This window comes from Neoarius graeffei, chromosome 15, assembly GCF_027579695.1.
Source record: "Neoarius graeffei isolate fNeoGra1 chromosome 15, fNeoGra1.pri, whole genome shotgun sequence".
Lineage (NCBI taxonomy): Eukaryota > Metazoa > Chordata > Actinopteri > Siluriformes > Ariidae > Neoarius > Neoarius graeffei.
The window spans coordinates 57,194,943-57,209,072 of record NC_083583.1 but is presented as its reverse complement, the minus strand read 5'-3'; the positions used below and the strand labels follow the sequence as shown (position 1 = coordinate 57,209,072).

Sequence of the window (14,130 nt, the reverse complement as noted above, 5' to 3'; positions counted from 1 at the left end):
AGAGCAGAAAGGATTCGGAAACGTACGCGAGATTAGACCACATCCGCAAATTTAGGCATCTTAAAATGTTTTTATTAATGCCGAATAAAATATCCAGCACAAATTATATACGATAGACATAAATTAATAATTTATAAATTTTATTTTAAACACGTTTTTAGTTAGCGGGACTGCAGCTTATCACCTCTCCCGCCCGCGCCCGCATTGTGCACTCCCGCCCGCGCCCGCAAAGAGCTTTTAAAATTTGTCCCGCGCCGCACTGCTTTTCGTCGGGTCCCGCGGGACTCCCGCGGGAGTGCAGGGCTCTAATACAGTGATCCAGCTGAGATCATGAAATAATTTTGTTTTCTCGAGATCACAGAATAATTGTTTTGTTTTCTCGAGATCTCGAATTAGTTGTGTTGTTTTCTCGAGATCCTGAATTAATTATGTCGTTATCTCGGGATAACAAGCTGAATAAAAAAAAGATTATATGAAGGGCCTCTCGTGGCTTCCGTATGGATGGCCTAAAATCATCTACAATTTGCAGTACATTGTGTTTTGTATTGCATAAACCATCAAAGCTGAAAGTGAAACAGTTTTCTTCTAACAAACAAACTCTTTTTAGTGTCGTCTTTTTTTTTTCTCCCCACCCGCAATTTTTTTTTTTTTTTTCTGATATTTACCTACGTTTTGCATTCTTATGATAGCAGGAATATAACACAGTTAGTCAAATCCCAGGTGGATTATTGCTCTATATAGTATACTCAGTCCAAGGTGTCTGGTCTGATGGTGTTCTAGTACCTGTCAAGTTTACTACTTGAGATTCAGACCCAGGAAAAAAAAAGTGTGTCTGTTGGAAATATCTACTAACTGTAATATCACTTTTTAGGATTTGCACTTCTGTCGCTTTTCGTCCATTGTTTTTTATATTTGCTTGATATGTAAGTTAAAGTAAAAAAATATACCTTAAAGGAACAGTCCACCGTATTTCCATAATGAAATATGCTCTTATCTGAATTGAGACGAGCTGCTCCGTACCTCTCCGAGCTTTGCGCGACCTCCCAATCAGTCAGACGCAGTCAGACGCGCTGTCACTCCTGTTAGCAATGTAGCTAGGCTCAGTATGGCCAACGGTATTTTTTGGGGGCTGTAGTTAGATGCGACCAAACTCTTCCGCGTTTTTCCTGTTTACATAGGTTTATATGACCAGTGACATGAAACAAGTTCAGTTACACAAATTGAAACGTAGCGATTTTCTATGCTATGGAAAGTCCGCACTATAATGGCAGGCGTACTAATGGTGATGATACACAGGGCAACTTTTTGGGCAGTGTTGCTGAGCAGTGTTGCTGGGCAATTGCGTTTTGACTCTTTTCTATTGAGATTGGACAACATTGTTTCTTTCTGAATGGTTTTGATAATCTCTAGCAACTTTTTGAGATAAGCCAATCAGAACGCGAGTATCGAGTCATGTGACCTCCGGTGAGGTTCGGATCAGAAATTTCAAACAAATATGGCGGCCGCTCAGTGTCAGTGGAGTGAAGAGATGGAGAGACTCCTCATCTGTTTTTACGCCGGTAAGTTATTTTAATATTCTATATGGAGGAATTTACCTCACCAAAGCTCTAAAAAACAACAGACAGCTTGATTAAATGGTCACAGCAAAAATTTAAGACATCGATTTTTTTTTTTTTTTTTTAAGTTAACTGTAAACTGCTGTTGCTAACTGTTGTTGCCCATTGTTAGTTGCCCTGAAAAGTTGCCCTGTGTCTCACCTAGTTGCCCGTTGCCAGCAACATTGCTCGGCAACATTGCCCAAAAAGTTGCCCCGTGTATCATCGCCATAACACCTTCTGCGCGCTTCGACAGCGCATTGATACGGAGCTCAGATATCAATGCGCTGCCGAAGCGCGCAGAAGGTGTTAGTACGCCTGTCATTATAGTGCGGACTTTCCATAGCATAGAAAATCGCCACGTTTCAATTTGTGTAACTGAACTTGTTTCATATCACTGGTCATATAAACCTATGTAAACAGGAAAAACGCGGAAGAGTTTGGTCGCATCTAACTACAGCCCCAAAAAATACCATTGGCCATACTGAGCCTAGCTACATTGCTAACAGGAGTGACAGCGCGTCTGACTGACTGGGAGGTCGCGCAAAGCTCGGATGGGTACGGAGCAGCTCGTCTCAATTCGGATAAGAGCATATTTCATTATGGAAATACGGTGGATTGTTCCTTTAAATGCCCCTTTCTCATACAAATAACGCAGGACTCATGTGGTTAAAAATAATTAGGAAAGGTTTAATGTTGTATTAGGTATGTAAAAGTAGAACATGAACTTCTAAACAGTAAAACGTAGATCATTCTTTCTTTGAACTGCATGAAAATATTATGAAATCTTACTTTTCTTGTGTCTTAGGAATTGCTCACCGTGACCTGAAACCTGAAAATATCCTGTGTGAATATGTTGACAAGGTATTTCCTTATTCTGCTGGTTTCTCACCCTAGTAATGGATGGTTTTGATGTAATTGATACCATGAAGAAAAATTAAAGAGAAAGTGTTAACATTTATATTTACTCTTGCAACCTGCGGTGTAAAATACAGAAGGGTTCTTACTGTGAGTCTGATCTTAGCCTGCACATGGGTTACCTAAAGAAGTTCTGCTAGTGTGTGTGGTGGTGGGGTTTAAGTCACATGCAGTACTAGTCAAAAGTTTGGACATGCCTTCTAATTCAGTGGTTTTTCTTTATTTATATGAATTAAGATGCTTCATGTCTTAAAGGGGATCTGAAGTCATTTTTAAACTTGCTTTATTTCTTAATTCACGTGTTATTCAATTACATTTTTGGCTTTAGTAACCTTACGGTATATCGTGACTCGTATCGGCAGCTAACTGCAATTAAATATTATACTTATCGGCCTATTTGGTTTTAGCCATGTTGAATTTAGTTCGTTTGGTCCACGGCAGGCGTCGCTTCTCCGCGCGATCTTCACGAGACTTGTGCGAGACTTCAAAACGTGAAGCGTCAGCCAGGTGTCAGCGCCGCCATTTTGAAAACTGTTTTCCAAATGAAATATTGCACAAAAACGAGTTTAAATGACGATTACTGCCGACTTTTTTCAAACTTTTCTGATTGCTATCAAAACACACTAAACTTCCGGCTCGATTACGTCAGCATTTGAAAGAGGGCGCGCGCGTCTTTTGACAACGTTGGCAGATGTCGGTCACTTTGATTTCCGCCGTACGTTTTACTTCCGTCCTACGATGTCTCGCACAGGTCTCAACGAATCTCGTTTACAGCCATCGCTTTGACATATGGACTGATCTATATTACAGAGCATATTTCAAACACTCAGAACTTGCTATAGCAGCGACGACATAGCGATCAAACATGCATTCCGATATTTAATAAAATGAGAAATAGAATTTTGATAAATTTGCTTTCAGTTCTCCTTTAAAGTAATGATGTATTTTGTTTCTCTTTACTTAAGTGAGTGGTTCTTGACATAATATGGATTACTCCAGTTGTGGAATAGGGCTATTTACTGTATGATCTCAAATGTATTAAGAAGGCAAGAAATTGCACTAATTACCTTTTGACAAGGCACCTGTTAATTGAAAAGCATTCCAGGTGACTACCTCATGAAGCTGGTTAAGATAACGCCAATAGTGTGTAAAGTATCAAGGTAAATGGTGGCTACTTTGAAGAATGAAATATTTAGAATTTTTTTTTGTCTACCACATAATTCTATTTATTTTTTTCACGGTGCGGTTTCCATCAAATCCTGCGCTCTGATTGGCTGGCGAGCGGGTCCGTATACTACAGTACGGACCCCGGTTACGGACCTCTGGCGACTCGCTCGTTCACAACAACAGCAAACATAATAGCAATTTTTTGTCAGCATTTATTTTCGCGGCGGCACGGTGGTGTAGTGGTTAGCACTGTCGCCTCACAGCAAGAAGGTCCTGGGTTCGAGCCCCGGGGCCGGCGAGGGCCTTTCTGTGTGGAGTTTGCATGTTCTCCCCGTGTCCGCGTGGGTTTCCTCCGGGTGCTCCGGTTTCCCCCACAGTCCAAAGACATGCAGGTTAGGTTAACTGGTGGCTCTAAATTGACCGTAGGTGTGAATGTGAGTGTGAATGGTTGTCTGTGTCTATGTGTCAGCCCTGTGATGACCTGGCGACTTGTCCAGGGTGTACCCCGCCTTTCGCCCGTAGTCAGCTGGGATAGGCTCCAGCTTGCCTGCGACCCTGTAGAAGGATAAAGCGGCTAGAGATAATGAGATGAGATGAGACATTTATTTTCGCATTTCTCAGGAGAATAGCATTAATTTTACATCATGGATAGCGATAACAGTGTTCACAGCGAAAGCGAGTTTTACTACCCTGAGGAAGAAGAAATAAAAGAAAACATTTCAGGAGAAAGCTAAAAACCTTTAACTGTTGCTAACGCCGAGCAAAAACATGGCTGAATCCTGAATGACTCCTATTTGTATAAATAGGGGACTACATAGGCGGCAAAATGTAGTTTTTTTCCTGCCATGGAAGTGCACTTGTATACCGAGGAGGAAGTCGTTTGCATTACAGCCGTGAATGAGGATTCAAAATGGCGGCTCGGCTCGGTTTTCCCTTTCGGGCGCTCTCGTTTTCTGTTAGAATTTGGTAAAGAAAAAAATAAATATATTATTTACCAGCTTAAGGTCGGTCCGTATGGTGAAATACCGTGACCTCGGCCTCGGTCAGTACTTTCAAGACCTCGGTCACGGTATTTCACAATACGGACCTCCCAGCTGGTAAATAACATATATACATGCATGTGTGTTCCATATGTTATTTCATAGTTTTGATGTCTTCAGTATTGTCATACAATGTAGAAAATACAGAAAAAACCCGATGAATGAGTCTGTTTTCAAACTCTTGACTGGTACTGTACATGAATACTTGCGCAATCATTACTCTTAGAATTGTTTTTATTTGCAAGCAATTCAATATTATTGGAATTTTTTCCTGTCGATTCATTACTTATAATTCCAGTTGTTCATTCCAGGTTGTAACGCTACAAAATGTGGGGAAATTACAGTGGTGGGGGCCAGTACTTGGGCAAGGCCCTGTAAAAGTCCTAGATAATATCAATGTGATGACAGTTTTTAAAACCTCAGGATTAGATTCGACTGATGGGCTGTGGTAATGATATCTGTGTTTTTGTAGGTGTCTCCTGTGAAGATCTGTGATTTTGACCTGGGAAGTGGTGTGAAGTTGAACAGTGCCTGTACCCCCATAACTACTCCTGAACTTACTACACCCGTAAACACACACTTTAAGCATTTTTTTTTTTTTTTGTCTTTTAACATGAAAATGAGCCAGGTCATTGAAAGTCTGCATTTCAAAAATGACTTTTTTCTTTTCCCCTCCTCTTTAGTGTGGATCAGCTGAGTACATGGCTCCAGAGGTGGTGGAAGTATTTACAGATGAAGCCTCATTCTACGATAAGCGCTGTGATCTTTGGAGCCTCGGGGTGATCCTGTATATTCTGCTTAGTGGCAGTCCACCGTTTACTGGCCGCTGTGGAACTAACTGTGGCTGGGAACAAGGGGAAACCTGCCGTGCCTGCCAGGTAAGATCCAGTATGCAAGTGTATCCACACACAGCATTAATCAGATAACTACATACAGTACAGGACCAGTAAGGATATCCTACTTTCATTTGCAGGTTTTATTTGATATGCTGCCTATTGGGAATTGTCAAATTCCTTTAAAAACTGCATTTGTAATTTTATTTATTTTTTATTCTGATGCAAGTGGAATTGGCTGGTTAATGCTGGCGTAATTGCCGTTTTGATTGGGCAGAAAACAATTTTTGCATTCACTCTGATGATATTTTCATCGTCCTAAATGCAGAGGCCTGTGCTGTAGTTGCACAGTGGTGCAACAGGAGGTGTGACCTTTCAGTTCTGCCAGCGCCATGAAACTCTTTTTGGTCAAAAATAATCCGCTTGTGTTAATTTCAGTGACCTGACGAGAGAGATATAGTTTGAAGTTCTATTTTTGTGCATGAATTTAAGCATTTGAGCTGCGTTTTAGGAAAACACCTACAGGTTTAAAGGATATGGGACATGAAGCATAAATGCACGCTATATCAGTTTCTTTCCATTAAAAATATGAATTAATTGCATCAACAAATACAAAATCATCTATTAAATTCAGCAGAATCGTTATATTCGTGATGATTATATGGCATTTCTGCTCGACTTCCGATATGCATTTTTTGCAACCGGAAGAGCCGCTGTCACGTGATCATACGTAACAAAAACTTTCGGGCACAGCACAAGCGGGTAGATGAATGGAGAAGTGGATGACAAGAAAATTGTTTTTATAGTCTTTAAAGTACATTGGACATCATGGTGTATTGTGCTGCTTATGGTTGCAATAATTCCAATGGGAAATGCCCTGGAGTAAGTTTTTTTGCGTTCCCCAAGGACCCGAAGCTGAGGAAAGTGTGGGCTCACCTGCGCATGCGCAGTAGGCTTCGCGCATGTGCAGTAGGCTTGGTAGGACAAATCCAAGAGGTAGGATAACTTTACAGAACACCTGTTGAAAAAACTTTGCACCTACTGTTTCCCACAAACTGTGTTCGGACCATTTCACTGAGGATTCTTTCAGCATTAATACTCAGGTACTGAGCGATATTAATTCATGAAACAGGAAGTATAAGGATGAGGAAAAAAAAACAGTTTAAATCGGGAAGCTGCGCACATTTGCGCCAGGCTGCACAAATGTGCGCAGCTTCCCGATTTAAACTGTTTTTTTTCTCATCCTTATGTTTCATGAATTAATATCGAGATATATATATTTTAAATCGGATCTGCGCGATTCAGCCGTGAAAAAGGCGGCATCCGCCGAAAGGCGCGCTGTTTGCATCCCTGCACGGAGGCCAGGGGACAGGGCAGGAATATTTTTGTTGATATGAGTGATCCGGTGCGATTTCGCGACCCCCCCTGTTGAAGACCTCTGCGCTAAGCGACTGAAAGCCGAGGTAAGGATTAGTATTATAATTTTGGGTGTATCAATTATTGATCATCATAATTCTGACTCGTTTCGCCATTTTGAACGTTTTCATCTCGGACTCTGGAAGCATTGTATCTCAATCAATCTCGAAAAATATCAGCAAAAAAAAACCTAGCTTGCAACGGACTTTAGCTAGATCTATGATGAACTTTCAATGTATGATACAAAAATAATACTTCTTTCAACAGATCATTAGCCTTTGAGCAGAATTGTTTTTAACTTACCAGGAAGTGTTATCGAGCCGACCGCTTTCAGTTTCATGAGGGCTGAATGAACTCTCACTCTCAGAATCATCTGACCCGTCAGAGTAAAGACAAGATCCATGTTCATGTGAATTTCCAGCTATCGGTTCGAATTGATAGGGTCTAACTTCACATCTCTGTGAAACATCGGGAATATCACTGTCGATGGTGTCCATTTCGGTAACCTGTTTACATTAGATTCCCAAGCGCTGGCTCCTTGGAAAGTTTTTGTTGCGTCACGGGTCACGTGACCACCTAGCTCATTAACGAATCCTTGTTTTATGCTGATGTATAAAAAAACTTGAATAATGTGATGATTTTCACATTTTTGACGCCCTGCAGTGATTTAGATGGCATTTCTTATGTCCTGTATACATAATTATGCCCAGGTAAAAATCCATGTCCCATATCCTTTAACATGACTGAGACTCGCCACCTTCGGAAAGGCGTAATCAATAATCACACTAGACTAACACATTACCACAAAGGTGAAAGATCAGGTCGACTTTTGGCCTCGAAGATGACACATTTTGCTTGTTTCAGCATTACTTTGCCCCTTTCTGGCATAATTACATGTAATCCAATAGAAGTCGTACTCTGGAGAGAAGATAACCTGGGAAAAATCTCTGCTGGTTTCAGTTCCAATAAACGAACTGGCTAAAACATTTCTTTGTCTGATCTCATACCCTTGCAATGGCATTGATCAGATTATTTATGGGTGTATGTATTCCTCCTCACTTCTCTCAGCTCCACGCCAATAATTCTATCAAGCATAAGAATAATCTGCAGTCACATTGGTATGGATGGCCAACGTTAAAGCTGTCACTGCAAGGAAGAACAACAAGAATTAAAATAAATGTTTGTAGCCATCTTTGTTCTCAGTGCTTCCTATTTCTCCCTTAAAATATTACTTCAGGGAATGGCAATCAATAACCTCTAAATTTAATTGGAATGATAAAAATCCATCCATTCATTATCTCTAGCCGCTTATCCTGTCCGACAGGATCGCAGGCAAGCTGGAGCCTATCCCAGCTGACTACGGGCGAAAGGCGGGGTACACCCTGGACAAGTCGCCAGGTCATCACAGGGCTGACACATAGACACAGACAACCATTCACACTCACATTCACACCTACGCTCAATTTAGAGTCACCAGTTAACCTAACCTGCATGTCTTTGGACTGTGGGGGAAACCGGAGCACCCGGAGGAAACCCACGCGGACACGGGGAGAACATGCAAACTCCGCACAGAAAGGCCCTCGCCGGCCACGGGGCTCGAACCCGGACCTTCTTGCTGTGAGGCGACAGCGCTAACCACTACACCACCGTGCCGCCTCATTATCTTTATATGTGCCTAAGACTAGCACAGGACTGTACCTTCTATGAAAAAGTGTCTAGAAATTTCTTTTTTTTCCAATTTGTGCCTCACGGAAATTATATCGCTTTTCGGGTATTTGGTATTTATATGATTTGAAACGGCGGCACGGTGGTGTAGTGGTTAGCGCTGTCGCCTCACAGCAAGAAGGTCCTGAGTTCGAGCTCAGCAGCCGGCGAGGGCCTTTCTGTGTGGAGTTTGCATGTTCTCCCCGTGTCCGCGTGGGTTTCCTCCGGGTGCTCCAGTTTCCCCCACAGTCCAAAGACATGCAGGTTAGGTTAACTGGTGACTCTAAATTGACCGTAGGTGTGAATGTGAGTGTGAATGGTTGTCTGTGTCTATGTGTCAGCCCTGTGATGACCTGGCGACTTGTACAGGGTGTACCCCGCCTTTCGCCTGTAGTCAGCTGGGATAGGCTCCAGCTTGCCTGCGACCCTGTAGAACAGGATAAAGCGGCTACAGATGATGGTTGTTATACTTGTAGAACGTGGGTTTTGCCTTAAATGTACAGTGGTGCTTGAAAGTTTGTGAACCCTTTAGAATTTTCTATATTTCTGCATAAATATGACCGAATAATACAGAACAGCTTCAACTCTGGGATGTTGGTGGGTTTCCTCACACGAACTGCTCGCTTCAGGTCCTTCCACAACATTTCCATTGGATTAAGGTCAGGACTTTGACTTGGCCATTCCAAAACATTAACTTTATTCTTCTTTAACCATTCTTTGGTAGAATGACTTGTGTGCTTAGGGTCATTGTCTTGCTGCATGACCCACCTTCTCTTGAGATTCAGTTCATGGACAAATGTCCTGACATTTTCCTTTAGAATTCGCTGGTATAATTCAGAATTCATTGTTCCATCAATGATGGCAAGCCGTCCTGGCCCAGATGCAGCAAAACAGGCCCAAACCATGATACTGACACCACCATGTTTCACAGATGGGATAAGGTTCTTATGCCGGAATGCAGTGTTTTCCTTTCACCAAACATAACGCTTCTCATTTAAACCACAAAGTTCTATTTTGGTCTCATCTGTCCACAAAACTTTTTTCCAATAGCCTTCTGGCTTGTCCACATGATCTTTAGCAAACTGCAGACGAGCAGCAATGTTCTTTTTGGAGAGCAGTGGCTTTCTCCTTGCAACCCTGCCATGCACACCATTTGTTGTTCAGTGTTCTCCTGATGGTGGACTCATGAACATTAACATTAGCCAATGTGAGAGAGGCCTTCAGTTGCTTAGAAGTTACCCTGGGGTCCTTTGTGACCTCGCCGACTATTACTACACGTCTTGCTCTTGGAGTGATTTTTGTTGGTCGACCACTCCTGGGGAGGGTAACAATGGTCTTGAATTTCCTCCATTTGTACACAATCTGTCTGACTGTGGATTGGTGGAGTCCAAACTCTTTAGAGATGGTTTTGTAACCTTTTCCAGCCTGATGTGCATCAGCAATGCTTTTTCTGAGGTCCTCAGAAATCTCCTTTGTTCGTGCCATGATACACTTCCACAAACGTGTTGTGAAGATCAGACTTTGATAGATCCCTGTTCTTTAAATAAAACAGGGTGCCCACTCACACCTGATTGTCATCCCATTGATTGAAAACACCTGACTCTAATTTCACCTTCAAATTAACTGCTAATCCTAGAGGTTCACATACTTTTGCCACTCACAGAAATGTAATATTGGATCATTTTCCTCAATAAATAAATGACCAATTATAATATTTTTGTCTCATTTGTTTAACTGGGTTCTCTTTATCTACTTTTAGGACTTGTGTGAAAATCTGATGATGTTTTAGGTCATATTTATGCAGAAATATAGAAAATTCTAAAGGGTTCACAAACTTTCAAGCACCACTGTATAAATTGTATGAAAATTTCAATATATTCATACAGGTGGTCACACCATCTTTATGCTTGGTATTGTGGGACTGAATGTGCTCGTACGTCCTGTGTGCAGAGCAACCTGTTTGAGCGAATCCAGGAGGGTAAATACGAGTTTGGGGATCGGGACTGGTCACACATCTCAGATGGCGCCAAAGACTTGATCTCCCGGCTGTTGGTGCGAGACGCCACGCTGAGGCTAAGTGCAGCTCAGGTCTTACAACACCCATGGGTTCAGGGGGTAAGGCTGCTTGTCCTCCTCTTTTTCTGTTTAATTTTTCTTCCTATGTCATTCATGTTTTAAAACCTTTTGGCACTTTTCTTTCCAGAATGCTCCTGAAAGAGGTCTTCCAACGCCACATGTCTTACAAAGGTATTCAACTTTTCAGTACTGATATCGCAGAAGTGTGCAATATGCAAATGAGCAAATCACACACAGATTGTGAGAATCTCATACCCCTTTTCCACCAAATCAGTTCCAGGGTTGGTTCGGAGCTAGTCTGGTTAACACCAGACCATATCACAAGTGAAATATGGTCTGGAATCCGCCTATTGAATTTCTCGTAGGGGAGGTGTGGTTTACGATTGTCAACGGCCGTTTATTGGACATTGCGAATGTCTATCATTTGGCGTATATGTAGCCCATGGCCAATCATGGCAGTTGTACCCGGTGACATAGTTAGAGCGGCGAAGAAGAGAAGGAAAGAGAAGGCAAAACAAAAATAGGAAAACAATGGCACCGAACGATTACTGCCGTTTGTGCAAGACAAAGCTTGATCGAAAGTTTGGTTCGTATCGCTCGCCGCCATGTTAAATGTGATCCGTAAACAGTCCCAAATAAACTACAAGCTTCCGTTTGTTGAGTAGTACGCGTCACCGTCTTTCCACCCCTCCCCACTCTCTGATTGGCTCCCTAACTCAGGCGAGCCTTTAGACAAGGGTTTCCATGCTGTCTTTTCAGATCGGAACGATTGTGCAAAGCAGCATGGGATTTCCCAGGCTAGTTCGGAGCCGGTGCTGGTTCACAACTCGTTCAACTTGCGAGCCAGCTGAGAACCAGTTTGCTTTTCCATAGCTCGCGGTGCTAAGGGAAGTTATGTCGCTGTATACGTCATTACGTCGTTGTATACGTCAGTTACGTCGCTATGTTTGCATAAACCTTGGCGCAAATATCGAAGCAAAAACAACGTGGAAGAAGCAGCAGCAACAACAATAATAATAATAATGGATGACTTCGCGTTTGTACAGCTGCTGCTTCTCGTTGCTTAAAAATGGCGATCTTTCGCGGTCTTATTGTTGTTGGTCTTGACAACTCCGCCCCCTGCTGACGTAAGCGGTTCTTTCCTCTGGCCCAGCAGAGAGTTGGTGCTAGCCTGGAACCGGTTTTTCTGGCCCCAGAGCCAGTTCTTTGTCAGTGGAAACAGAAAACCCGGTTCCAAACTAAGCACTGGCCCCGAACCAGCCCTGGAACTGTTTTGGTGGAAAAGGGGCATCAGTCTGCTGTTTTGTCCATATAGTGTCTGGATTTGCCTTTAAAAGCACAAATATGTCTAGCTTGTAACTGGTCATCTGTGTTGTTGCTAGGAAGTGCAGCACTAAGGACCTGACTCAGTTTGCGGCGGAGGCTATAGCCTTTAACAGGCAGCTGTCGCAGCAGGATGAAGAGCAGGAGGATAACAGCACCATCATGTGCTCCATGAGACTCTCGCCCCCCTCCAACTCCAGACTGGCGAGACGCAGAGCACAGGCTCACGCCCTCCGCAGCACCAGCCAATACCTAAACGCCGCTCAGGTTCCAGAGTGACCCGACACGCATAGCAAGTCAGACGTTTTGTGCCTGAGCTGTGTTCAGTAATGTTTTTCTAATCACACAGCAGTGGACATCATGTTAAGACATGTAATGCGTGTAAACACACATGTACACCGACTGAAGTGTTTTTCGTAATGCAAAGGGATTATGCAGAGCTACAAGAGGTGCATATTCTGAAAAATGCGTCCATTAGGTGCTCTAATTCATGATGGACCACATACATAATGTTTTTAGCAGATTTAAAAATATGGAGCTGTGAGAGATTTCTGAATATTTAAATATTTATTGTTTATTATTATTTTCAATTTAAGGGTGCTGAGAAATAAGGTGGGATCATCTACATTAAGCATTTACTATAACGGTTCTCAACTTGCCTGGATTTTTTTGGGTTTTTTTAAAACCTCTCAACTTTACATATTTGAGGAGATTATTTTTTCACTTACCATTTTTTTTTACATAAATGTAATTTATTTAGTGATTTTTGAAGTGAATGGTATTGTTCAGTAAAGGCACTTGATATGCCATTTTTAATTTTTATAGAAATACTGTTCTGAAGTGATAGATGAGCTTATATTTGTATCCATATTTATATTCATATTATGGTTCTATCTCCAACCCAGTTTGCACATTTTATCAGGCACAGGGCTCAGCAGTGTTGGACCATGTCAGCAGGTAGTATGCACTTTGTACTATATGGCAAGTGTATTGTGAAGTGTTACTTTTGTCCTCTATTTGCATTCAGTACGTAGTGTATGTGTGTCACCTCTCTGTCTCTTGCATCTTTGTATGTGGTGTTCTGCACATTTGGTTCTTCCCGTTTTTTATATTACATTATTTTTATTTGTTTTTTATGTGTTGCAATAGAAACTTTGTTTCTTAATGAAAGGAACTCTGTCTTTTTATTCTAGAAATCATTCAACTGCAATTCCACAGCATGACCACTGCATTGTCTTTGACGTGGCAGACTTTTTACCATCAAAACCATCTATCCATCTCATTATCTCTAGCCGCTTTATCCTGTTCTACAGGGTCGCAGGCAAGCTGGAGCCTATCCCAGCTGACTACGGGTGAAAGGCGGGGTACATCCTGGACAAGTCGCCAGGTCATCACAGGGCTGACACATAGACACAGACAACCATTCACATTCACACCTACGGTCAATTTAGAGTCACCAGTTAACCTAATCTGCATGTCTTTGGACTGTGGGGGAAACCGGAGCACCCGGAGGAAACCCACGCGGACACGGGGAGAACATGCAAACTCCGCACAGAAAGGCCCTCGCCGGCCACGGGGCTCGAACCCGAACCTTCTTGCTGTGAGGCGACAGTGCCGCCCCTCCATCAAAACTAATATGAATCAAAATCTCTTTGCATCTTCCTCTTGTTGGCTCTGCGTTTGTTTATATAAATTCTCCGACAATGATTTAGAATCCCGGGCGGCACGGTGGTGTAGTGGTTAGCGCTGTCGCTTCACAGCAAGAAGGTCCGGGTTCGGGCCCCGTGGCCGGCGAGGGCCTTTCTGTGCGGAGTTTGCATGTTCTCCCCGTGTCCGCGTGGGTTTCCTCCGGGTGCTCCGGTTTCCCCCACAGTCCAAAGACATGCAGGTTAGGTTAACTGGTGACTCTAAATTGACCGTAGGTGTGAATGTGAGTGTGAATGGTTGTCTGTGTCTATGTGCAGCCCTGTGATGACCTGGCGACTTGTCCAGGGTGTACCCCGCCTTTCGCCTGTAGTCAGCTGGGATAGGCTCCAGCTTGCCTGCGACCCTGTAGAA

At 42.7% G+C, this 14,130-nt stretch overlaps 1 protein-coding gene across 2 annotated transcripts in view; it reads left to right on the top strand.

Moving 5' to 3' along the window:
* The window catches only part of mknk1 (MAPK interacting serine/threonine kinase 1), a 47,689-nt gene extending 34,347 nt beyond the window's left edge, over positions 1-13,342 (top strand). For both annotated transcript variants that reach the window (XM_060941689.1, XM_060941688.1), the window contains exons 9-14: positions 2,404-2,459; positions 5,193-5,288; positions 5,404-5,598; positions 10,624-10,788; positions 10,877-10,920; positions 12,132-13,342. In XM_060941689.1, the coding sequence (XP_060797672.1) occupies positions 2,404-2,459; positions 5,193-5,288; positions 5,404-5,598; positions 10,624-10,788; positions 10,877-10,920; positions 12,132-12,351 (776 nt within the window). In that variant the 3' untranslated portion in view covers positions 12,352-13,342. The remainder of the gene's footprint in view (positions 1-2,403; positions 2,460-5,192; positions 5,289-5,403; positions 5,599-10,623; positions 10,789-10,876; positions 10,921-12,131) is intronic.
* The last annotated feature ends 788 nt before the right edge of the window (positions 13,343-14,130 follow it).